This window comes from Pygocentrus nattereri, chromosome 22 (genome assembly GCF_015220715.1).
Source record: "Pygocentrus nattereri isolate fPygNat1 chromosome 22, fPygNat1.pri, whole genome shotgun sequence".
NCBI lineage: Eukaryota > Metazoa > Chordata > Actinopteri > Characiformes > Serrasalmidae > Pygocentrus > Pygocentrus nattereri.
The window spans coordinates 28,479,544-28,505,118 of record NC_051232.1 but is presented as its reverse complement, the minus strand read 5'-3'; the positions used below and the strand labels follow the sequence as shown (position 1 = coordinate 28,505,118).

The following is a 25,575-nucleotide window of genomic DNA, read 5'->3' as shown; positions in this document are numbered from 1 at the left end:
CCCTTGTATCCTTATTTAAACCTCAACCTTCAACCTTAGCAGCTGATAGCCAGACTTATTTCTTAAAACCAAAAACACCATCATCATGTACTCGTTTGCACTTACTTGTCCAAGCACAACTGTTCTCTACACTTCACTTATTTCATTTCTAGACAATATGGCTATTCAGTACAACTGCAAAAAACAGAAAACTAATTTTAAAAATTACACTAAAAATAAGGAAAAAGAGGATCTAAAAATAATCAAATTTCAAATGTTTCAGCATTTAGCATGTCCACTTTTTTCTTTTATTACAGCTCACGTTCTTTTCAGGAGACTCGCTTTCAGTTTTTCAAAGAGAGATGCAGGGAAATTTTTCCACATCCCCCAAAGTTCCGTCTCACGAGTTGCTTGTATTTTGCTCTTTTCATGATCCAAGGAGTCTCAAACACATTCAGTGATTTTGAGGGCTGGACTCTGGGGTGACCACTCCATTGTTGTGAACCCACCACCACCTCAGAATGATCAGAAACCTGATAAAAACGAATGACTTGTAATTAAAAGCTGTTTTGGTTGGAAATTAAATACATGAGGGATCTGACTGGGTTCTGACTTTTGCACAGTACTGTAAATTACAAAAATGTTTCTACAGAAAATACTCAGTGAAGGGTTCTTTGGAGAAACTGGTTCTTCTGTGAGATCCTTCCAAAGAACTCTTTATGTTTTTTTTATTTTGGAGTGTTATTTGTGAAGTTGTATTTAAGCAATGTTATAGTTCTTGTCTTTTATCTAATACATGATTAACAATTCTACAGGTATGTTGTAACAGTTTGTTTTCCACTGTTTGCACATTTTTAAGTGGCTCTAGAAAAGACACATTTGCTAAATGAAGAAATGTCAGTGCAAAGCAAAACCCATTCTGTTAATGACCATGAAGGCTAGCTGAAGTTAGCTTGTTTGGAGGGCCTCCAGGTCAGTTCCTGTGCTCGTTCCTACCTCTCTACCACTTTATTTCCCCCTTCTTTTGTGTGCAGCAGAGGCTCTGGGCCAGGCCTGATCTGACTCGCTCAAGAATATACTGGCCTAACAATGTGCAGTCTGTGCGCCTGGCCGAAGTGCCGGACAGAGGAGCCATTCTAATGCAGGCCCACGGCCACATTCCCTCTCAAGCTCATGTACGTTCGCATGTGGGTCACGCAGCAGAGCACAGGCGCTTCGTTCCAGGCCCCTGAAAAATTACAGCAACAACAATGCGTTAATTAGTGCCAAGAAGATGTGAATTGAAGAGGAGGGGGTTGTTGTTTTGTTGAGGATTGCATAATCATGGCAAGGGAGGCCAGAAGGTGTTCTTTTAGTCACTGGCTGTGAATCTTAAACAAGCCAGTGGCTATTGCAGGCCCCCCATTGCAACAGGACTTCAGCTGTTTAGCGCTCAGATGCCTAGAGTTACTATTTACGTTTGCTATTTAAATGTTATTTCAGATTTTTTTTTATAAAGGTAGTTGAAGAAATATGTTTACATTTGATTTACAGTCTCTATCAGCAGGTTCCAACTCTTTGGAATTTGTTTTGATACCACAAAAACATAAGTGATGTTTTTTCTTACCACAAAATGTGTCCTTCTTTTTGGGGGATGTTTGTCTACCAACAAAAAATAAGATAGGAATTCAAGCTAATTAATTCTCCATTCTTCCAAATTCTTTAATATTCATTCAGTTTATTTGAGAAACTAAGCAGGCTAACAAAGAAGCCTGGCTCTCTTCAGTTGCTTGTTTTAGGGACAGACTCTGTGAGCAGTCAAATAGGCTGAAAAATCAAGTACAAGTTATTCATTTTTTTAGATATTTCTGAGGAGATTAAATATAAAGATAACCCACTTAGAAAAAAGGGGGAAAGCCAAAAGGAAATTAATTAAAACTGGAGTTCAAATATTGTATTTGCATGAAAGACCTGATAGACCACCAAAACTAGCACTATCAGATAAACAGCACTTAAAGCTTTCATCTTTGAGAGAGAGCAGAAAATCAAGCTCCACTCTTACTTCAGATCTGAAAAAATCTACAGGTGTTTCTGTCCACTGTGGATGAGTCTGAAAGGATGTGTAGCTGTCAAGAACCCGTTGAGAAACAGACAGAAACAAAGAACATTTGTCCTAATGTTCTAATGAAGAATGTAAGTAGACAAAGCAACCAACTTCTAAGACTGAACGTGAACTTGTGGAAAAATATCCTTTGTAGATTTATCTGAATGCAAGACTCCTGAAAACAATGGAAGCTGTAATAAAGTCAAACATACACCATGATTTGTTGACACTGCTGACAACTTCTAGGAGTCAAGACAGCTTTCTCTTATGAAAGCAGTGTTTATGTTTAATAATGAGATCACTTACATCCTAACCTGTGTTGTTGTATCTCTTTGGGTCTGAAGTACTAAACTGAATGGAATACTCACCACTGTAGCTAATGAACTCTGTTGGTGACTCATATGCAATGAATCATTTCACAGAATGGTTTTTATGCTTGATGAGAGTATTTTGAAAGGAAGTTTGAAAGGACTGGCCAATTAGGAGCTGAATGACAGGTTGTGAAATAGTCCATGGTGGGGCATACGAAATGCATGGGTATTATCAGGAATATGGTACTGGATTGACCTGAGAGAGTCAGGCAAAGCCTGCTTCTTGTAGATCATTGTACATCACTGACCTTCCATTTGACATATGTGTTTGTGTATAACAATAGTGTGTGACCTTCCCACATTGCTGACATTGTCAGCAATGTGGGATATAATAATTGAGCAATAATAATGGTTGTGACCTGAGAGGATGTAACGTGGAGCGATGATGAGGTGGACACATGTGTAGAGAAAAGTGAGATTTATTGAGAGCAATTCCATAATCAGGGTCGAGACAGTCCAGGTTCAGGGAACCAACATGGATAGAGTAGGGAACAGGCATAACGAGGAACACAGGAAAAACACAATGGAGAAACACACCAAACAATATCCAACAAAGACCAGCACTAGACTAAGGAAAACACAGGACTTAAATACAACACGGATACAAGGGATCACAAGACACAGGTGGTAAACAGGGGTGGGAACAATCAAAGGCATGGTCTGGAAACAAGGGGGCAGGACTGGGAAGGAATCCAAACAAAGAAGCACATGGACATGTAAATAGACGCACAACAACTGGGAACGTTGCCTGTGATGCATGGCTATTTGACGTATTCAGTGTGCTGTCCCTGGTGCTGAACACAGAGCTGAAGGCACAGAATCCAATCGTTATGAACCTGCATGAGAATCTCTGGAGAAATGCTGTCACAAGCCTCCACGATGCGGTGCTGAAGGTTGTGTTTGTTGCAGATTTTCTCAGCATACATGATTTGTGTGAGATGACCCCATCGGTAATAAAATAAAAAATAAAATAAAATAAAACCTGTCCTGTGAATTTTGACTCACCCTGTACTTACATATTATCCTGATAGTTTTGATGTAGCATATAGAACATATTTTTTTAATACTGTGGCCATCTACAAGTTGTGGTGCTTCATTTTCCAGCTGTTGTTGGCCACAGCTATGGTTCCTGGCCCTGCCCTCTACAATAAGAGTCCTTAGTAAAATAAACCAGATGCAATAAAGACTAGAGAATACATAACCCAAAAATAACATGCAAAGCATTTCTTGAATATATTACAACTTTTTAACTTAGCATGTCAAAATAACGACTTATGTTCTCAAAATAATGATCACATTTGTGTTTGTAAGTAGGAGACTGTGTGTTACTTTAGTCTGTTTTGTTTGTGTGGGTGTGTATACATGTGTACATGCATGCAAACACGGTATGTATACGTTAATGAGGGCTACTTGTGCTGTGTTGCCAACACTTTCTGGGCTGCTCATTGGGATGTGTTGGCATGATATCTCAACTACATGGAATAACACAAATGCTTATTTGAGGACTTGCCCTAGAAGTGGCTCCAGAATCTGGAAAATTATAGTGCAACACCAAAGCCAAGAAAACAAGTGGAGCCTCTCTCTCCATTCACAGAGGAAGAATGTGTGGGGTTTTTTTCGAAGCCTTTTGGTCTTTGACATGTTTTAATATTTTATGTTGAGTTTTGGCGTTCATTCACAGGTACAGACCGGCTTAAAAACAGTTTAGCAGAGTGGCTGAATTTTATGAATGTACCAGCTTCCACGCTAATCCTCTTGTGTTTAAAACTAAATACCTAAATCTGATTCTTTGAAGTTATATAAATTGGCCTTTATTTTTATTTTGGACTGTATTTGGAAAGCTATGCCATTGTGTGAACTATGGTATCATAATAATGATGCACATTGTTTATAGTTACTTTTCTTTTCATCTCAAACTAACAACAGTAGATTTAAATACAGAACCTTACTGATTCAGATTTCTTTATTGTGGTGCTCACAGGAACCAGGGGTCTACACCACAACACAAATACAGCCATTTTATTTATTTATTTATTCTGATAATGGTAAAGAAGTGTCACGGTGAACAATTCTGATTGGCAAGGCTTTTGAAAAATTAGTGGAATACACCTCTAAGTTTCTGAGAATTTGTTTTTAGCAATTAGATTTACAAGATAAGCAAAGTTTTGTAATATAAAGATGTTACACAACAAAAAACACAACATACTTTTGAGATCCCATTAGTAAGTATTTGTAATGGACATTAAAACTAGGGCCAATAAGTTTGTAAACAAACTTTACAAACAGTTGCCCAGTGAGTGGGACTGTTTTGAAAATGGTCCACCCCTATGCATCACACTATAGTCTGTAAGTGGTCAAATAGCCTTTTCCATTCAAAGTAGGCAGTTTCTGGCCACATTAAGGGATTAAATGTATCACACTCAGCAAAAAATATATATAACCATCTGTTGTAAACAAGCCTATTCACCCTTTTACAGCAGTGATGCAAGATCTCTAACCCCAGCTCTAATACTTTATATATTGAGCAGATACTCTTATCCATATTGGCTTAAAATGATACATTGCTGTATCATAAGGACTCTTACCCAAGGACTCTTATTGGGGGCAACTGATAACAGTGTCATTCCTGCTTGGAAGAGGAATTGATTTTCCATGCATAGGGCCATAGTGATATTGACTAGTGTTGTCTTTACCGTGGTGCCGTGCATTCCAAAGGCTTTCACGCATACACATACACACACATCTTCTAAGCTGCTTCTCCTTCTGGGTCACGGGATGTGCTGGAGACAATCCCAGCGGTCAACGGGCAGAAGGCAAATTGAAATTCATCTTTCATAAACAAATTGAAAAAAAATTTTGTTCCAAGAATTATTTGGCATTGGGAAAAATCCTATCGCCTGGCTTGGTCAATTAAATCAGACCTCCTAAACTGTAATCCAGTCTGATCATGCCTGATCTTGACGTCTGTGAGGCTCGACAATTAAATAAATATATATACCTCTTATCAGGTGAACTATGTCAAATAAAATTTAATGAGTGGAAAATAGCACAGTTTGGATGTTTGCTAATTTGCTTGTTAGGCTAGTTGAACTGACTGTTGTGATTACTTTGTCTAGCTTGTTTTTCTAGTATAAATTTGGAAAACTGCTATTAGCAATGCTGATTCAACATAAGTGAACACTCCGAAAAGGGTCTCTGGCTACATTATCCGCATAAGCACCAATGCAGCCTGTATATCAGCGGCTAGGCTACCAATTAAGTAGGGGTTTCCAGTGGTTGTATGATGTTACAATTGTGAATGCGATCAAAACAAAGAGAGTGGTGTCTCATGCTGTATTTCTCCACCCTCTCTCAAAATATATAGTATACTGCTCAGCCATCACACAAGAGAAGGGCTATTCCCTTTATTTAGGCAATTGTATGTTATAAAGTTGTTCATTTAGGACTATGAATAGGCAGCAGCATCATAACCTTCTTTGTGATCAGCCATTTTTAGCTTGAATTACAGACTGTAGGTCACTTTCACTTGAAAGTTTAGACCTCATTTCACTCTTTACAGTGGCACAAGTTTAAATTGCTGGTAATTTTAGTGACGTATTTGTTGTGGGTTTTTTAAACATAATGGTTCTAAAGATTCTGGCATTCCAGCACAGAATCTTTCATAAAGCAACAGTCAGCCAAGAGTAGATTGGGACCATATCATACATTGACTGCTTTATGGCTTGTAGAGCTGTGCAAAAGTCAGAGACCACCCTTCATTTACTGCAATTTCAGGCCAAATGTGTGTACCACAATAATACCAAACATTTTAGTATTTAGAGTCTCCACACTTTAAACAGCTGCCATCCTTTTCATAGCACTCGCTTTTAGTTTTTCAAAGAAATCTGCAGGGATAATTTTCCACACCTCACAGTGGAAAGATGAACAGAAACACCCAACGATTCTTTCAGTTGTGAAGCAAAGGGAAGCTTGTTTTTCTCCTCTCTCAAACATGAAAGCTTTAACTCACATCAAGTCCAGGTTGACTGGTGTAGTAGTTTTTGCAGCAGACATCACAAAGCAGCTTTACAGACAATTCAGGTCCAATCCAGTGAGCAAGCCAAGGGTGACAGTAGTATGGAAAACCTCCTTAAGAGCAAGAGGAAATCTGGAATTCACTTTTAAGGCGGTCATTAAAGGATTATTACTGATCTACTTAACCTGCCATTGAAGTTGATAGCAAAACTGAATACCTGTTTTTTTTTTTCAAGAATGCAGCTGCCAACATCAAGCTACACCGACTACACTGTGTTCCATGTGAAACCAAGGTATGACTTTGATGAAATAATGTATATTCATATATGAAATATTAAATGGAATAAATGGTTTATAGATGTAAGCCACATACTGAAGTCTTTGGAAAGGTATTTACGCCTGTCACTGTTAATACGAAAGGAGCTGTCATCATGTGGTGTTACCAAGAAATGATTTCAAAATATCCTGTTTTTGTGAAGAAAAAGTTCCTTGGCATTTTCTTTATATACACAATTACAATTTTGAAAGACTGGTTGCTTCATTGTCTAATGTTTATTTGACTTTTTTCTCAGTCTTTTCCTTAACCTTCCTGGCTTGCTGTCTTCAGTTGTAATAAGTGGAAGCAGCACTTTTGGCAGTTCATCTTTAAGAGAACATATGCGACATCTAAGGAAAAGCTAAATCTTCAGTTGAAAGGTATTATTTTTTCATCATTTAAATGATTTAAAACCATCAACTTTCCCCTGATGTATGGTTTTATGTGCCAAAAACAGTCATAATTCAATTTTACATGGCCGTTTCTAGCCTCTCTTTATCCCTCAAAGTTTAACAGGTTGCTTTTGTTACTGTGCCTTTAAGGCTGTAAATGAGATCTGGTCTTACTGGCGGAAAATTCACTTTTCCATGATATGGTGTGTGTCAGACACAGTTTATCACACATGCATTTGCATAATTACTTAAAACAAACCTTTAGAAGACGGAATGTGCTACCCTTCCATTTACTTTGTTTTTATTTTGGGGAAAAAGTTAGTTTAGACCTGCTTCTCTTTGTTTACAATGGCTTGCAAGTTAAGAAGAGGTATTAAGAACCACATCTCCACCTTGATGAAGACTGACAGGTGCTCTGGCAAATTCAGATAACATCTCACAGGCCATTTCCTATGTAATGTAATTCAATCAGTGTGGATTGTCTTTTAATCTCTTTTCAGACGATATTTAATTAAACTGAAAGGGAAGCCTAAGTGGGAGGTGCTTAAAAACAACTCTCTCTAAAGAAATTAAATAAGCATTGGTTGAGCATTTTTAACAAATGATTGTTTGATGGACAAAGGGAAACTTCACTGCACTTGTGTACTGCATCAGAAGTATTATGTATCAAACTATATAGACCAAATGAACTTGGACCCTAAATGTTGATTAACTCATTAATCCCCATAACTGACATTTTAGTTGATGCTGTTGGACCAAAACCTTGTATCTCCAAAATGGCAGTCTAATAGGAGAAGGAAAAACCTTCTTTAAATGTCAAAGTCACAAGTATTCAGGACTATTTATATTGGTCACTTCATAATGAGATGTTCACACAGTGTAAAGAGCAGTTGTCTTTTTACAATTACAGTAACAACAAAAATAGCTAAAAGTTGATACACTATATTTCCAAAAATATTCACTCCCCCATCCAAATCATTGAATTCAGGTGTTACAGTCACTTCTGTGGCCACAGGTGTGAAAAAAACAAGCCCCTAGGCCTGCAGACTGCTTCTACAGACATTAGTGAAAGAATGGGGCTCTCAGGAGCTCAGTGAATTCCAGCGTGGTACCGTGATCGGACGCCACCTGCACAACAAGTCCAGTCGTGAAATTTCCTCACTACTAAATATTCCACAGTCAACTGTCAGTGGGATATTAACAAAGTGGAAGCGATTGGGAACGACAGCAACTCAGCCACGAAGTGGTAGACCATGTAAAATGATAGAGCGGGGTCAGCGGATGCTGAGGGGCATAGTGCACAGAGGTCACCAATGTTCTGCAGAGTCAATCACTACAGACCTCCAAACTTCATGTGGCCTTCAGATTACCTCAAGAACAGCGTAGAGAGCTTCATGGAATGGGTTTCCATGGTAGACCAGCTGCATCCAAGCCTTATACCACCAAGTGCAGTGCAAAGTGTGGAATGCAGTGGTGTAAAGCGCCACCGCTGGAGCAGTGGAGCGCCACCGCTGGAGCAGTGGAGATGTGTTCTCTGGAGTGATCAATCATGCTTCTCTGTCTGGCAATCTGATGGAGAGGTCTAGGTTTGGCGGTTGTCAGAAGAATGGTACTTGTCTGACTGCATTGTGCCAAGTGTAAAGTTTGGTGGAGGGGGGATCATGGTGTGGATTGTTTTTCAGGAGTTGGGTTCCGCACCTTAGTTCCAGTGAAAGGAACTCTTAAAGCTTCAGCAGATCAAGAGATTTTGGACAATTTCATGCTCCCAACTTTGTGGGAACAGTTTGGGGACGGCCCCTTCCTGTTCCAACATGACTGCACACCAGTGCACAAATCAGGTTCATAAAGACATGGATGAGCAAGTTTGGTGTGGAAGAACTTTACCTCAATTTGACCTCAACCCAATAGAACACCTTTGGGATGAATTAGAGCGGAGACTGCGAGCCAGGCCTTCTCGTCCAACATCAGTGTCTGACCTCACAAATGTGCTTCTGGAAGAATGGTCAAAAATTCCTGTTAACACTCCTAAATCTTGTGGAAAGCGTTTCCAGAAAAGTTGAAGCTGTCATAGCTGCAAAGGGTGGACCGACATCATATTAAACCCTATGGATTAAGAATGGGATGTCGCACAAGTTCATATGTGTGTGAAGGCAGGTGAGTGAATACTTTTGGCAATATAGTGTACATGTTTTTTTCCAACACTGATATTTTACATGACTTCAAATGTTTCAAATTGGTCAAATAATCTAAAAAAAAAGGAAATAATTATTATATCACTTTTTAAGCAAAATTATAGAAAATTCAAATTTGATTTTGAATGAAAGTATGAAAAATAAATGTAATAAAAATAATTCAAACAGGTACTATTAGAGACTCCAAAGTATAACAACCCAACACTTCATTACTTTAGACCAATCAGAGGAAACTCCTGATCATATTAAATTTAACTGTTGGATAGGAACGTGCTAAAAGACTAAGCTCTATTTGTTGCGCTGTGCTTTGAGAACAGAATAAAGAGATCTAAATGTAGAACCATTTTACTGGACAGTGCATTTTAGAGCCAGTGGTTGGTGTTGTCTCTGTGTTGGTTAACAAAAATGTTACAAACTGTGTTGGCAATGACAGATGGCAATGACAGTGTCTTTTAATGTTCAATCTAATCTGATTCAGTTAAACAGTGAATGTGAGTAAACAACATAAGCAAAGCTACTTGTAATGTTTGTGTGAACTATGTACCAAAATTAATTAAATGTGTAAATGACAACACTCTTTACAGATAGAGATAAACTACTGTGGGCTGAATGAGCAGATATAATGTGGATGTGACATAAAAACATTGAATAGAGAGTGGGCTGTTTTTACACCTTAGCTTCTGTATATTGTCTGTATGGACTGACTTATATACAATGTCAATCTTAAAAATTCAAGGAAACATTTTTAAATTAGTAGTAGTACCTATTTATGCATATATATATATATATATATATATATATATATATATATATATATATATATATATATAAATATATATGTGTGTGTGTGTGTGTGTGTGTGTGTTACAACATTGTAATTAAGGTCTTACAATTAAACCGTTAATTTCACTGAGTCACTACTCACAGATGGTCTGGCTTTAGCAGTATACATAAATTAAAAGTAAATACACACTGCTGTGTTAAGCCCAGCCCACTGTAACTGTAGCACAAAGATGTCTTAGTGTAATAGTTGATGTAGGTCAAACCGTCATTTCATATTAGTCACAGAAGAGGAGTGATGGTTCATTGCAGTGAGTCCTAAATATTATAGGAAACTGAGACCAACTAAAAATACCAATTGCAAGGCAATAGTCCATTAACAAACATCTGCTTTGGGTGGTCAACGTTGGTGTTATGGAATTCAAAAGTGATTTCTAAGATGTTGGCAGGCCATTGCTATGGCATCCTAGGAGGTTGCAAAGGTGTTGATCGGCTGTTGCCATGGTATCCAGGGTGTTCTTAAAGTGTTGCTAAGCCTTTATCACAGAAACCTAGGTGGCTGCTAAGGTGTTGCTTGGCCATTGTTAAGTTATCCCAGGTGATGCTTCACCTTTGCTGTGATATCCCAGGTGGGTATGTATTTATGTGTATATAAATGTGTGCTGGTATGTATGAGTCTGTATGTAATGTCTGTGAGGGGCAATGTGAGAAATGTTCTTGTGACCATTCATTCCCTATGAGAAAAAAACTGTTTGAAAAAAAAAAATGTTTGAACAAACGCTGTACAAAAAAAACCTACATGTGATCAAGCAAACTATACCTGTACATTCTTGAATTCCTCTATGATCATGCAAAGTTTTGGTATTGCTGACTGAAAACTGTGATGTGTGAAAGTTTTTGCTGTTCCAACTTGTTGTAAAGTACACAAAGAACATCTAAATAGCAATACTCATCAATAAATAGTATGTATTGGTGTATTTAGCCTTATAGCTGACAAATGCATAATAGCATGTACTGTACATTACATTTCGGTATACAGTATGTTATAGACTTGCTATTGAAGCCACTGGCTTTGGTTTGCATCTGTAATCATCAATTGCTTTATGCACATTTTTATACTGGGCTGGAGAAAAAATAAGTAAGTAATAATAAATAAGATATCAGTCTAGTTAATTAGCCCAATCGAGTTTCTTTTCATACCACAAAAAGACTTTTTCTCTGCAAGTGGGACAAGTGAGAGAGCATATGAAGGCTGCATAAATAAAGAAAGTTAAATGGTTGTTGAATTTATTCCAAGCTTTTGAGTAAAGTCAACAAACATTACAATATGGGTTTTATATTTAGATACCAGATACAAGGCCACAGAATCTTGTGACTGTGTCAGGAAATCTTCTGGAACACAGTAACCTGTCATCTGAATGGCCTTATGGCTGAATACAGTTTTAGATTTTAAACCATATGGTTTAACTACTATAGAACTAATATGTATATGATGTCATTACGACAATGAGGAACCCTGGAACTGCCCATAGATTCTTTATACATGCATTTCCCAACCCAGTCTTCAGGAATCCCAACAAGGTTCACATTTTCTGTCCTAGCTCCTAGCCTCTTGTTTCTCAGTTCACTCCTCTTAGCTGCTTGGCTTACATGAGTGAGTAGCTGGGAAAGAGCTTATATGTGGACCGTTTGGGACTGGACATTGTAAGTCAGGGCTGCTCCAATAGCTAAAGCATAGCACGTTTTCCCCACATAATTAATTGTTGAGTTTAATCAGGAGTTTCTGAGCAGGGCAATCATTTAATGCTAAACCCATGACCACTGTTTTTTTTTTTTTATATTATATAGGTCAGGGCTCACCACTCCAGCTCCTGGAGATCTATGTAAGTACCAAGGAGACTACACTGGAATTTTTGGTTCTCTATAGCTCTCTTTTAGTTTAACTAAACAGAACATGTAAATTTGTTTCTGAAAAAAAAGCAAGATGCGGGAAATATATTAGTAACGTATTTACTAACGTATTAAGGCTCAGGTTAGCTGGCCAAGCAACATCTTGGAATTCCAAGAACTTTATCTGTTGCCGTGTTCTTCAAAGTTCCAAGGGTCTGGCAGAGTGATTTGATTTAGAGAGGGTCTCTGCTGTTAGTCCATTGGAGTTTAGCCTTTGCCACCAATGTTGATCCATTTGGGATTTAGCCTTGGCTACCATGTTGGTCGATTTGGAGTTTATCCTTGGCCACCAATGTTGATGCATTTGGGATTTAGCCTTGGCCACCATGTTGGTGGATTTGGAGTTTATCCTTGGCCACCAATGTTGACCCATTTCGGATTTCGTCTTAGTCAACACTGCTGTGGTCTATTTAAGGTTTCCACCACTATGGTCCATTACTGTACTGAATTAGTCATTCCAGCATTCCAGACTGAGTCACCACTGCTACTGAACCTCGTTCACTAATTAGAAATTCGCGCCGCTCCGCCTCTCCTGCGTCCTCATTGGCTGCGCTCTGTCCATCCGTCACCGCAGCTCATGATTATTCATCGAAGAGGCAGCGGCGAGGAGGAACTGGCTGCTGCTGGTTCTAGCACACGCATACTCACTCAGATAAATACCAGACGGAGAGGAGGACAACACAAAGAGCAGCTCTGCCCAGTTCACAGCTGAAGACGAACGGAGTCAGGTAACGAGCTCTTTCCACATCGTCTATGCGTGCATGTGTTTGTGTGTGTGTGTGTGTGTGTATGTGTGTGTTGGGGGGGGGGGGGTCCTCCGGTGTAATAAGCCTGTCCGCGTCGTCGCCCTGTTTTACCTCGTGAAGAGTGAAGAGTAAACACAACACACTCACAGCTGTCGACACACAGAGCTGCACTACCACTCACTCAGCTGAGAAATCGCGTTTTTCCCCTTCAGCTCACGCTGGATTCGACTTGTGTCTTTCGCTCGTGTGTACTGCATCGTGTCTCTCACCTGTGATACCTGCTAATAGGTGATCTGTCGTTTGAGCGAGTGCCCTGTTTGCAGTGGAGCAAATTCTGTTTCTTCAGCACGCGAGGAAAACACCTGAACGCGTTTCTGAGCCCCGTAAACGTGTAGCACTTCGCTCAGCTGGTGTTTCGGCACTCTGACGTGACACTGCTGCTTCTTTTGTCTGGTGAACAGCCCCAAACTTTTCGCCCCTCAGACTCCTTCTCACGTAGCTGTCGACACAGACCATGAGTAATTTCAGTGTAATATCAGGATGACATCGGAAACCAGCAGCGAACAAAAGCGGTTCTCTCTCACAGCCGCCTGTCAGCTGTGAAAAAAACGGAAAGAAAACGCTTTTAGCTTCTTCTGAGTGTGATCTGATACGATGTCTCCGCAGAAGAGGATTTAAACGAGCAGAAAAGCCGCATCAGATAACGAGCTCCGGCTTTTGTTGCTGTTTTTATGAAGTGTACTTTGTGTACTGTAAGCTGTACTTGGGTTACACTTGGTACTTGTTTTTTATGCTCTGGCAGAGTGAAGCCTCAGGCTGACGTCCAATCTCTCTCTCTCTCTCCCTCTCTCCACACACACACACACACACACACACGCACACACACACCATATCTCTCTAGTACACTAATACTGTATAATGTATAATATATACCATATCACAGTATATTGCAGTGTATACTCTTCACTCTGTTACTAAATACTCCACACTGTTGTGTTGGGGGGGGGGCAAAGTGTAATATTTTTGGTGGGCCGAGGGACCAAACAATGTACATGTACAGTACATTATATGCACTATTAAAAAAGACAAATAGAACCATGAACACTCAGATAACCATTTCGTGCTTAAATGGTTCTTTGTATAGTGAAATGGTTCTATAGATTGATAGAGGATGTGTGTGCCTCTTTATAGAAACCTTTTGAAAATGGTTCCATATAGCACCAAAAAGGGTTCCTCTAATGTTCCAAGCTTCACATCGTAATGATAACAGAATCAGTCTGAAGAATAATTTCACCATGCAAAGAGCCATGTCAGCCAGAAATGGTGCTTTATGGAACTTCCCTTTTCTTAAGAACGCTTGAAGAACCATCTCTTTTAAACGAGTCCCGCAAAATACTATATACTGAATGCACACATTTTGTTTTCGGGGCCAAAATGCACTGTTTTTGGTGGGTTGAGTGCCACCAAATACACACACGCACACACACACACATAGACACACACACACACACACACACACACACACACACACACACACACACACACACACACACACGTATAAAGAAAGTAGGTCCCAAGTTTTTGAAAATGTATTTTATAACACCTACCATATTACCTACCATATTAGAGCACATTATACACTTCACATTGTTTCTGAACTGCTTCCAAATACAACTTTTAAAGAAAATGTGAGAATTTATGTTGTGTATAGTATAAAATTCTGTGTGAGTGTGTTGGGTCTGGGTAAATCAAAACTCAGAGTAACTGTGGTCCGTGGGCCACACATTGGGCAGGTGTGTTTTTCATGATGTGTTTTTTAGAATTATTTAATATGTTAATGTGATTTGCATACAGCAAATTAGCATATTTAAAAGTGCTTTTAACTTTTAATTAAGTACCTTCATAACTTGTCCATCAATACTTTGGATCTGACTGAACAATAGCAAACTAGAAAACTTTCAGCAGAGCTCTTCAATGCTGGACTTAAACAGCCACCGTCCAACAAAATGACCAAAAATGATTGCATAAACATTGAAATTTTCAAGATCATTTGTGAAAATTGTAAAGAAATGGTAGAAAATTTGTTCAAAATCACCCAAAGGACAAGAAACCAACAAGCCCAGATGAGTATCCGTTGCACAAACACATGTATATAATGCCTAGAAGACTTTACAACAAGTGAAATGTAAGAAAATACTAAATAATACACTTAATTGTTTATATATAATGTCAGTAAAGCCTATTTAATTTAATTGACAAACAGAGCTCTGTCTGTTCAACTCAGTTTAAGCTCTGTTTGCACGGCCACTCTTACTCTTACTCTTTTCTTACAATGAGTATTCCTTACTCCTCTTCCACCCAGCTGGGTAGAGATAGAGGCCGTGTGTGTGTGTGTGTGTGTGATAGAGAGAGAGAGAGAATGGCTGTGTCTCCTGGCATGAATCCTAGCATACTGTGTAACTTTGAAAGTTCAGAAGTAGTTTGTTACTGCACCACAGACACGATAGGATCACTGCTGAGTGATGCTGTCCGGTACAAGAGTGGCTGTGGACTAAAAAAAAACAAAAACAATGCAGTTTATTTGATTCAAATGTGTACATCGTTTCCACATCAGCCTGTGCCTGGTGATGGTTAACTCAAATACCATTCGGTGATGGTAAAAACCGTTTCAAACTGTTGTTCGTTGATTGATTTAGTTCATGTAAACCATAGCAAGATGCTCATGAACTGAACTTTTAAACATGTTGGGCAATGTGCCATCCTACATCATTATCACCACATTTATTGTGTCTGCCATAGATTAGATGTTAAAGAAACATGGCTGAGCTGGTTTAACATGTTCAGTGCGACAGACTGACGTCCTCAGGCAACAGTGTCAGATTCTAAGTATCAGACCAGTTGGTTTTGGAGATGACACAGAGGGCAAAGCTAAGCAGCCACAAAGTGTCAGGCAGTGAAGCTTGTGTGGCTTTCACAATTCCATTATTTCTTATAAGATTAACTACTGTTTAGTGGCCAAATTAAAGATGACGTCATACGACAACCACAAATGTTACTAAACTACGCTATTATATTCACACACTATTACTGTGTTCGCTCCCGCATGTGCTGCAGTGTTAAGGACTCAAAATCTCAAAAAGGCCGAATGAAAAGGTAAAACAAAGGGGAAAAAATACCACCTGCCCTCCTTCAAAGCAGGTTTAACCATTTACCTTGGTTATTTTACACACACATGTACCAGATTAAGAAGGAGACCCATTTCCACATGAATAAAATATTTTACATCAAGTTAATTTGGTCAGTTTTTACTTTTGGGAATGACTGTGTTGATTGAATATATGGTTCATTTGAAAATACACATTAGAATTATGTTAATTAATTTTTCAGTGAGCTCCTGAATTGGCCAGCACAGACAAGACCTCCTTTGTCCCTCTCCATGTCTGCTCTCCTTTAGTCCCTCTGTATTGCTGTTCTCCTGGAAGGACACTATATGGAGGATGTAGGTTGCCGTTTCTAGGTCACTGAGAACCCCCTCAGCCCCCCCCCTTCCCAGCACATACGCAAACACACATGCACACGCACTCCTCCCCCAGCAGCCACTTCTTAATCTGTGACCACTAAAGAACACGAACATGTGGTGAGGTTATTATCCAGTCATGGGAATAACACACTGATATCAGCGTTGATCTGGCCCCAATCTGTACAGACATTAAGGCACCAATAGCACATCATCGCGGTCATATCAGAACGCTATAACTATGTTCTTTTTATTTTTATTTGTTTATTGTGTGAACATTTCATGATGAGTGGACCAATAGAAATGGTCTAAATTAACATACACTGAACTTAAGAATATTTTTCCTTCTTAAAGTTACCATTTCAGAGATGGAAAGTTTTGCGACGGATTGAACGATAGACAAGTGTCGTACTGATCATAGATCAGCAAGGCTCCTCTAAACATGCCTATGTTCTCAAAGTGTCTCATTATTGAAAGGCAGTCTCTGCATTCGTCTGAGCCCAGTGGAACATTGTTCCATTTGTAAAAATGGAGAAATGGTCCTGGATCATTATTCAGTTTGGTCAAATCTACTCTCAGTTCCTGATTCAGTTCCTTTCTCAAAGTGCAGTGCCTCAGTGGCTTTGACACTGATAGTTGGTGGCCGCTCATGACCTCTCTCTGCCCTTGAACGATCAGTGCTGGCACTACTGTTCTTATGGACAAAACAGTAACACTGCAATTATGTTGCTATATATTGTGATTGTGATACACCAGTAGTGAATCATATTTGATTCGATTCAAGGCATTGAGCTGCATAGTTTTGACCTAAAATACATTTTGTTGGATGACAGTAGTTTGATATACAACATTTTATTGTGTCTTGAGATCCACTGATATAAACACTGTATGCCAAATATCTGATATTTTCTTGTACCTAGCTGCCGATACATAAATACAGTGTAAAAATGTAGACTAAATCTGCCTGGATTAGCTTTACGTAATAATATACCGTTTATTTTTGTAGGGTTACAAATACAACAAAATGATTAAAATGTAGATGTTTGGCTTTTCCAGAGTACAATACTTACAGCATCACATATGACTTTAAAGTATCGGTCAAATCTAAACATCTCTCTGACGCTGATACATTTTTAAGCAAATACCTACTGATACGGATAAGATTCTGATATCACTTCATGAATTTTTGCACATATAATGTTTGTATAGTTTAATGTACCAAAAACAGTTGAAAACTCTCTTGTTCTGATACCATTTTTCTAACTTTTCTCTCTTTATCTTTTAAAATGTTTTTCATTCTGTTCTTTCAAGGCCTTATCCACACATATCCAGATGTTTTTTAAAAACATTGTTTTTTAAATTAATTTTCAAAAAAATCCACACCTGCCATGTTTTGTTTTTTTTTTTCCAAAAATCTCTTGGTCCACACATGAATGCAGAAATGACTCAAAAATGCTTGAGCATGTCAGTCCAGTAGGGGGAGATTTTCATACATTTTGATGTCATACACCTTTAAAAAGAACATTGTGACCGTAGCGTACAGCACGTCATAAAGCCAAAGCAAGGATTTTATGCAGCGTGACAAACAGTAGACTTCAACCTGGAGGTCATTAGACCTCTGTAATTTGATATTCCACACAGGTACAGATTTTTGCTAAAAAAAAAAAGTAAAAGCTTAAAAAGTGAAAGAAAATCTACCATTTGAGGTGACAGCCCTTTCATAATAACTGAGCACAGTACATGCTGACATTTCTGCAGTAGGTTTTAAAGAAACCCTAAAGCCAAATTTAGTTCTAAACCCTGTTATTAACATCCAGAATCACCCCGAGATTGCCGTGTACACAAACAACCAAAGTCATCAGTCATATTTCAGACAGAGTTTGTGTACTTGCATTCTTATCAATGTAAAACGGCTACAGACATGAGCAAGTGTGTGAACGAGCGCCGTGATGTCACTTGAATTTTCAAAAAAAGCTGAATTTTTCCCATCCACATTAAAACACTGAGAATGCTTGTGTTTTAAAAAAAAGTTTTTAAAAATGTCCAGTTGTAGTAACCAAAAATGCCATTTTTGTGTGGCCAGGCACCCAAAACAAAGAAAAAAATGATGCTTTAAAAAATATCTTCGGTGTGAATGGACAGGGCTAAACAGCTGTAGCGTGAATAGGGCACTATATTTAGTGATATCACAAAAACAAAGGGCCTCATCAAGGCTTATTATTCAGCAACTACTTAGTGCAAAATGCTCGAGTTATTCTAAGATTACAGAAGTGTATAAAAATTCTCTGGGCCTGCTGGTGAGCTCTGGCCATTTAATGGCTTAAAATCAGGTCTATTTTCCATGTATGGACTGGGGAGTAAACCATACATTTGAAAACTTCAGCAGTGTTTGCATACTACATCCTTAAATACTACTTTATAGTACGCAGTAAAAATATCTTGTGGTTGGTTGTAGGGCATCTTTCTGCAGTATCAGCATTGCAAGACCAAGACTGTGATGATTAACAAACAAGGTATTGTGCACCCCTGCTGGTAACCTACAATGGCTGCTTGTTGTAATGTCAAGAGGTGCAGGAAGTTGGTCAGGAAGATGTGACGTTTCAGACACACACTATTCATAGACAGATCACTCTATGCAAAGATACCGGGGAAGCGAAATAATGGGAAAAGTGTTTGTTTATCTTATGTCTTTTTCCATTGTTTCCCTTTCCTGGCTGAGTAAGAAGTGACCTTACGCCTTTGCCTGTGACAGTATGATTGAAGGCAGGTTTTTTCTACTACACACATCATGTTTTGTATACACGTCTCAAACCACATCCTCTGATGAAAACAAGGCGGCTGCCTGCAGTTGCTGTTTTGACTAATCCGGCACAGCTGTCGCTACACTGCGGACAACCATGGCCCAAGTGTATCTGCACAGCATCTCACACACACACTCATTCACCTTGCGCTTACGGTCTCAGAGTTGTTGGACCAGGAATGGAGTGAGTCGCGGATGTGTTATGTCGCTTTCCTCTGCGTCACACCTGTTCCTCTTTGGGCCAGATCAAAGGACTCCCCCGCCTGGCCACTTTGTAGCCTCTGTTTGTGCTTGATTTATAGTTGGGTGGTAAGTGGACACCTCTGTCCTTCTTTAAGGTTAATGGGAAGTGTCTCATTGACCCACAAAAGAGACATCCTACCATACAGTAGATGTGACTATCAGGTGCCTTCCCAGAGCAGCCTTTTAGACCCCATCAATCACTTAGAAGTTGCACTTATTGCCAGCACATTTTATCATTTTATATTAATTACTTAATCAATGGTAGTATAGGATTTTTAAAATAGCAGATTCTAAACTTTGAATCGCTGCTACATTTATATATTAGATATTTATATATTATAAAAATATCTGGTTCTGATTGATTTGATGACATTTCTAATGTCCTTATTTTTATAATAACTCATGTTTACTTAGAAACCTACTCAACAAAACCTAGTTTAACCAGGGGTGTAACTGTATCTTGTGCAGTCCTAGTCTAGCATAAAAGGTCAACTTTTGGTGTTTGCCTGCAAAGGACTTGCACCACATCTGCAGCACACCGCTAGGTCTGCCATCAGCAGGGAAGCACTCTTTCTAGGCTATTTGTTTTCTTAGCTGTTGGTCACCTACTGAGAGATTTTTCGCCGGCCTCTTTGTATAAGCCTCAGGAGAGTTCTGTAAAGCTGAAAATGGCATGTTATGAAAGCTTTATTTTGAAAGAAATGACTGTTATGACAACAGCCATGTTACTGTAACAGTAATTGAGAAGGCTGCTTGTGTTGTTTTTATTTTGCAGATTATTTTTATTGCAGGTGATTTTGCAAGAGCCCTGAAAAGCAGTTGATTTTTTTTCTTGACCTGCATTTAACAATGCATTTTTTATAAGTGTTGTTTATCAAAAAGAATGGTTAATATATTGGAAAGTGATAATTATTAGTTAACAGTGGTAGGCAATGAGTATGACTTGGTGGCAAAGTCTTACTTTCCTACTCTGAAGACATGACAAGCACCACGATTATGTGACTAACAGTGAGTGAGAAACAGGCTAAGCCAATGCAAAAATAGTATTTTCTTCTCTAAAAAAATTGCACAAGCTTGTAATTCAGTTTTCACCTGAATTATGAGTCGTTCTATAGTCAGTTTTTACCCTTTAGTAAACTGTGACCTCATTTCTGAATTCTTACCATATGGTGGCATGCAGCAATATTAACCCAAGGTCAGAAGCAGCAGTGGGCCCTTAGGAGAAACATATACAAACTGTGAGATCCTCTGTCCAACAACCAGCGCTTTCCTGTCTGAGACAGTAAACATTTGAGTGGCCATGGGGAGTCATTTGGAGGCTCTTGGCTGTGTGCCAGTTTCCCTCATCCATATGGTGTTCTTAGAGGCAGCGTCAGTAATAAGCTTTGGATGGGCCCCGGGGTGTAGACAGTGGGGTTGGGAATTGGGATTTGTAACCGTTTTTGCTATTTGAACATGCACATTTTAAATTTGCATGTGAGTTTGGGCTGTCGCATGATTTAAATAATTAATCGTGATTAATAACATTAGTTTGTGTAGTTAATCACAGTTAATTACACTTGTCCTAATTGCTCTAATTTGTGAATATTTAAAAAAAGCAGTGCGTTTTGTTGTTGCAAGTGGACAGAATAAGCTTCAGCCTGGAACTACGGATGGCTTAAAATTTGTGCCCTTAATAAAGAATTGCCCTTAATAATGAATTGTGTTAACATGTAACCATACAGTTTATATATGGAAACTGAGCTGAAAAATAGTTTTTTAATGGTTTTTTGATGTTATGAATATATTTACATATATCCATCTATCCAGGCTGGACTAGTTTAGCCCCAGAGTGTTTCAGCTGGACTGCTTTTTGAGTGAAGATCAATAATAGGCAGTCAGTTAGAAGAGACAGAATTTATGTATGTCGGTCTCAAAGACTCACTTACAGAAACAGCGTGTTTATTACTAAGAGATAAAGAACGGTTGGAAATAGTTATGGAAAAATTAATTGCTGCTGTTTCTGCACGCTATTCCAAGACTGACGTAGGTTTTTTTTTCACTCCAAACTGCACATACCTTATCCGCCTATCGGATTAAGTAAACAATACGTATATACAGATATACGTATATGTCTGTATATTCATGTATATAACTTGCGATGAGTGCACACTTGAAGTTCCCTCACCTGCAGAATCACAGAGTGAGGGAACAGGATGAAACTAAAACTGTGTGTGTGAGCTTGCGTGTGTGTCTGTCTGTGCTGGAGTCTAGATGAGTGTGTCAAAGACAACCACATGGTCACAGTGTTCTGATGAAAGGAGTGATTCTGCCTCAAGCTCTGTTTAGTCTACCATATAATAACACCCTTCAGACTCGCTGCCATAGTAACATGGCCTTATAATCTGGCCTTTTTTCTTTTTCACGTTTCCATCACCTGCCTTGTGTCAGGTGTCCTTTTTCCTTTTGGCTGCTTTCAGGCTGACGTGTTTATATGAGAGGAACTTTTCATAGGAAGACAAATGATAAGGCAAATGCATTTATTCGAGTAGGACATTGTGTCCCCAGCCAAATGTGGGGCTTCTTCTCTGGGCATGATGTTCTCTGTGCGAAGCACATTTACCATTGCTGCAAAACCCCTTAAACTGGCCCCCCCACATCTGTTCCTCACTCTTGTAACACTGCATATTACATTCATAGTAGTTACTGAATGATTCATAGCACAATCTGATGGATTGAATAGCGTATTGTTATATCTGATAACCGCATGTGTTTCTCACCATGTATCACTCCACTGCCAACCGTCTGCTGGGTACTGACAATGGTTGCTTTACTCCATAGTGCTGCATTTGAAACAATGTTCAATTTATTCTTTTTTTTCTTTAATTTACTCTGCAAAACTGTTGTATAAAACACTTCCGCTGTTATGTTGCATAACTGGAATATTTAGTTTCTTTAGTTCATAAAATGCTTCAATTATTGTCTCAGTTACTGTTAAAAGTAAGTAATCTGAAAATGAAAGGATTAAACTAATCAGGTGCACATTTGAATTAAGTAAATTTAGTACATCACTTTTTCAGTGTAGCTCCAGGATTGTAGGATTATTTACTGAAGAATAAGCCTGGAACTTCGGAAGACAACACAGTTTTAGACGTGCTAGGCTTCACAGACATATGAATTAGCTCTGTATTAAACTTTGTTGCTTTTTCCTGAAAGATTTTTTTTGTCCAGCAGTGAAGCGCTCTCTACTCACTTAGAAGAGCCTGAGATATGAGACTATTTTCAGAATAGATCGATGTCATAAAAGGCTGTGTTTTGAAAGTGTGTGTGATGGTACTCAGGTCTCTTGAACTGCAGGCGCGAAAGACGTGAAGTGCGTGCCTTGCTGGTGGAGCTTCCTTTTATTAACCATCTCTTCCCTCTCTTCTCTCAAGGTCTCATAGAAGAGGAGCTTGGACGGCATGCAAAGTTGTGAAATATCTTCAGACAGCACTGATGATCCTCTTAGTAGCGGCTTACGCAGGCATCAACAACCGCGAATAGTAGTGATTGGTGCGGGCTTGGCCGGCCTAGCAGCCACCAAAAGCCTTTTGGAGAACGGCTTCACCAATGTCACAGTGCTAGAGGCCTCGGACCACATCGGAGGCAGAGTGCTAAGTGTTCAGTTCGGTAAGACACCATAAGGTTAAGCTGTAGCCAGGGTTTAAGCTAACTTTAGATTATGTTGCTACTGTGGCTTGCAATGACCTAGTTAGCTAGTTAGCCTATTTCATGTTCTACCAGTTCAACCAGCTAGATAGCTGCAAATTAGGACATTATGATGGCTAAGTTAAAGGCAGGAGCACCACAAATATCATTCAAAGTTTGGTTTCATGGACTTGAAGCTCAACTTTTAACACAAACTCACTTTGTTTGTTGATTCTGTGCCTGAACCTTTACACAATTGCACAACTACAATGAACCTCCGTATGGGCAATGAATGGGACGCCTTTGACAAAGCTGAAACATGATTGGTCCTAATGTTCTGTGACACAGTTACAGCGAATATTAGGCCTGTCGCAATAAAATAACTGCCAGTTATTTAAGCTGATTGTAGTTATTTAAGGTAATTACCCTTAATTTCCACACTTTTTTGCTTTTTTGTGCTTGTACTTCAACAAAGACAACAAAGACAATGAAATTGTTCATTGCAGTTATTTAGATGGCAATAAATCGCTTGTTAACATTTCATGGTTGTGACAGGCCTAGCAAATATGGTTATGATTTAGTGAAGTTATATTGCAGGTAAAAGCAGTATTTGCTATTTTCTATGGTGCTAGAACACTGGGCCTCATTTGCTAATACCTTTCCAAATATTTAGTCTTAAATTTATTCTTGAGAAAGGTCTTAAGAAAATGTCTGTCTGATTCATGATGTGTTCTTAAACTGCAGGACTGTTCACACCTTTGTGCTCGAGTGTGCATTGATTCTGTTCTTACCTCAGAACAAATCCCAAATAAGAAAAAAAAAATGGTGAATGTGAGAATCTTTGTGAAAACTGGGTTTTCAGAGGAAATTCCTTGTTAAAAATGGTTGGTGAATGAGGCCCAGTGTTCCCAGTTTGTTCCAGCCAGGTTAAACTACTGGCTAAAAATAGCTTTTACATTAGCTCATCAAATAGTCTACTGTGCATTCACAGGCTTTATGCTTATAAGTGCCAGGGTAATTATATTAAGAGTCTGCCATTCAGTACTTCAGTGAAGATCAATGGAAAATGAATTATTTTAGAATGTTTTTACATCTGTTATTTTGAAGAAGCAGAAATTGAGGTTCTTTTTTTTCTTCGCTACCTAACTACTACTGTCTGTCTTTTTTGCTCTCCTCTTTCAGGTAAAGCCACTTTGGAGCTAGGAGCCACCTGGATCCATGGCGCTAACGGGAACCCCGTGTACCACCTGGCTGAGGACAACGGGCTACTGGAGCACACCACGGAGGAGGAGTGCAGCGTGGGCCGCATCAGCCTCTATGCCAAGAATGGCGTGGCCCACTACCAGACCAACAGCGGAAAGCGCATCCCCAAGGACCTGGTGGAAGAGTTCAGTGACCTGTACAACGAGGTAGGTAGAGGTGCTGGGGAAGTGTCTTCCTCCTGCCTAACTTCTTTCAGAACTGTTCTGTGTAATGAACAGGCTTCTTTGTTTATTAGCTCACTTGGTTTTTACACTGAAATAGCGCATGAGGAGTAAAACCAAACATTATTAAATATTGATGAAAAACTGATAACTGACTCCTGTCGAATGCTTCCAAATCTGTTGAAGACTTCTAGTGAAATTATAATGGAAATGAATGATGTACTAAAGATTTCAATGAAGAATCAAGAAAAAATGATTCCAGAACTAAGCTGACTAGAGAGGTATTCTAAAGTGCTCCGTGTTTAGTTTAACTTTTCTCCAAATTGCTGTATATGACATATTTTATACTTCCATTCACTAATAGGTACTTGTCGAATAAGGGGTTCAGACTTTAACACCAAAGTCCTTGATGACAGAACACATGAAAAACGTCTTTAATTGTTCTAACATCCATGACTTCTCGGATGTTTCCACTGATGTGGTGAGGTGACTGAGTGCACAGACTGATGTGGAGATGTGCTTGTTTTTTCCATTCCATCATCTGAAGGATTCAAGGCTGCGCACGTGGTACTTCAGTTTATTTCTTTACCATGTGTTTTCTTCATATGGCCCAGTCAGCAGTTGCCTAGATGCTATACGTTTGCATATCAGGTTCAGATGAGACGTGAATCAGGAACTGAATGCTCACACAACAGTGGTACCTTGTGTCAATGATGGTACAATCATGGTTTATTTTGTCAGTTCGCTCAGTGTAGTATTGGGTCAATGAAAGTACACTATATTTCCAAAGGTATTCACTCACCCATCCAAATCATTGAATTCAGGTGTTCCAATCACGTCCATGGCCACAGGTGTATAAAACTAAGCCCCTAGGCCTGCAGACTGCTTCTACAGACATTAGTGAAAGAATGGGGCTCTCAGGAGCTCAGTGAACTCCAGCATGGTACCGTAATCGGACGCTACCTGTGCAACAAGTCCAGTCGTGAAATTTCCTCACTACTAAATATTCCACAGTCTACTATCAGTGGTATTATAACAAAGTGGAAGCGATTGGGAACGACAGCAACTCAGCCACGATGTAGTATATCACGTAAAATGACAG

The 25,575-nt window shown here is 39.1% G+C and overlaps 1 protein-coding gene across 1 annotated transcript in view; it reads left to right on the top strand.

Annotated features, from left to right (window-relative positions):
• The first annotated feature begins 12,655 nt into the window (after nt 1-12,655).
• The window catches only part of smox (spermine oxidase), a 28,664-nt gene continuing 15,744 nt past the window's right edge, over nt 12,656-25,575 (top strand). Inside the window, exons 1-3 of the mRNA XM_017709475.2 lie at nt 12,656-12,805; nt 22,797-23,031; nt 24,232-24,458. Coding sequence (XP_017564964.1) covers nt 22,824-23,031; nt 24,232-24,458 — 435 coding nt within the window. The 5' untranslated portion in view covers nt 12,656-12,805; nt 22,797-22,823. The remainder of the gene's footprint in view (nt 12,806-22,796; nt 23,032-24,231; nt 24,459-25,575) is intronic.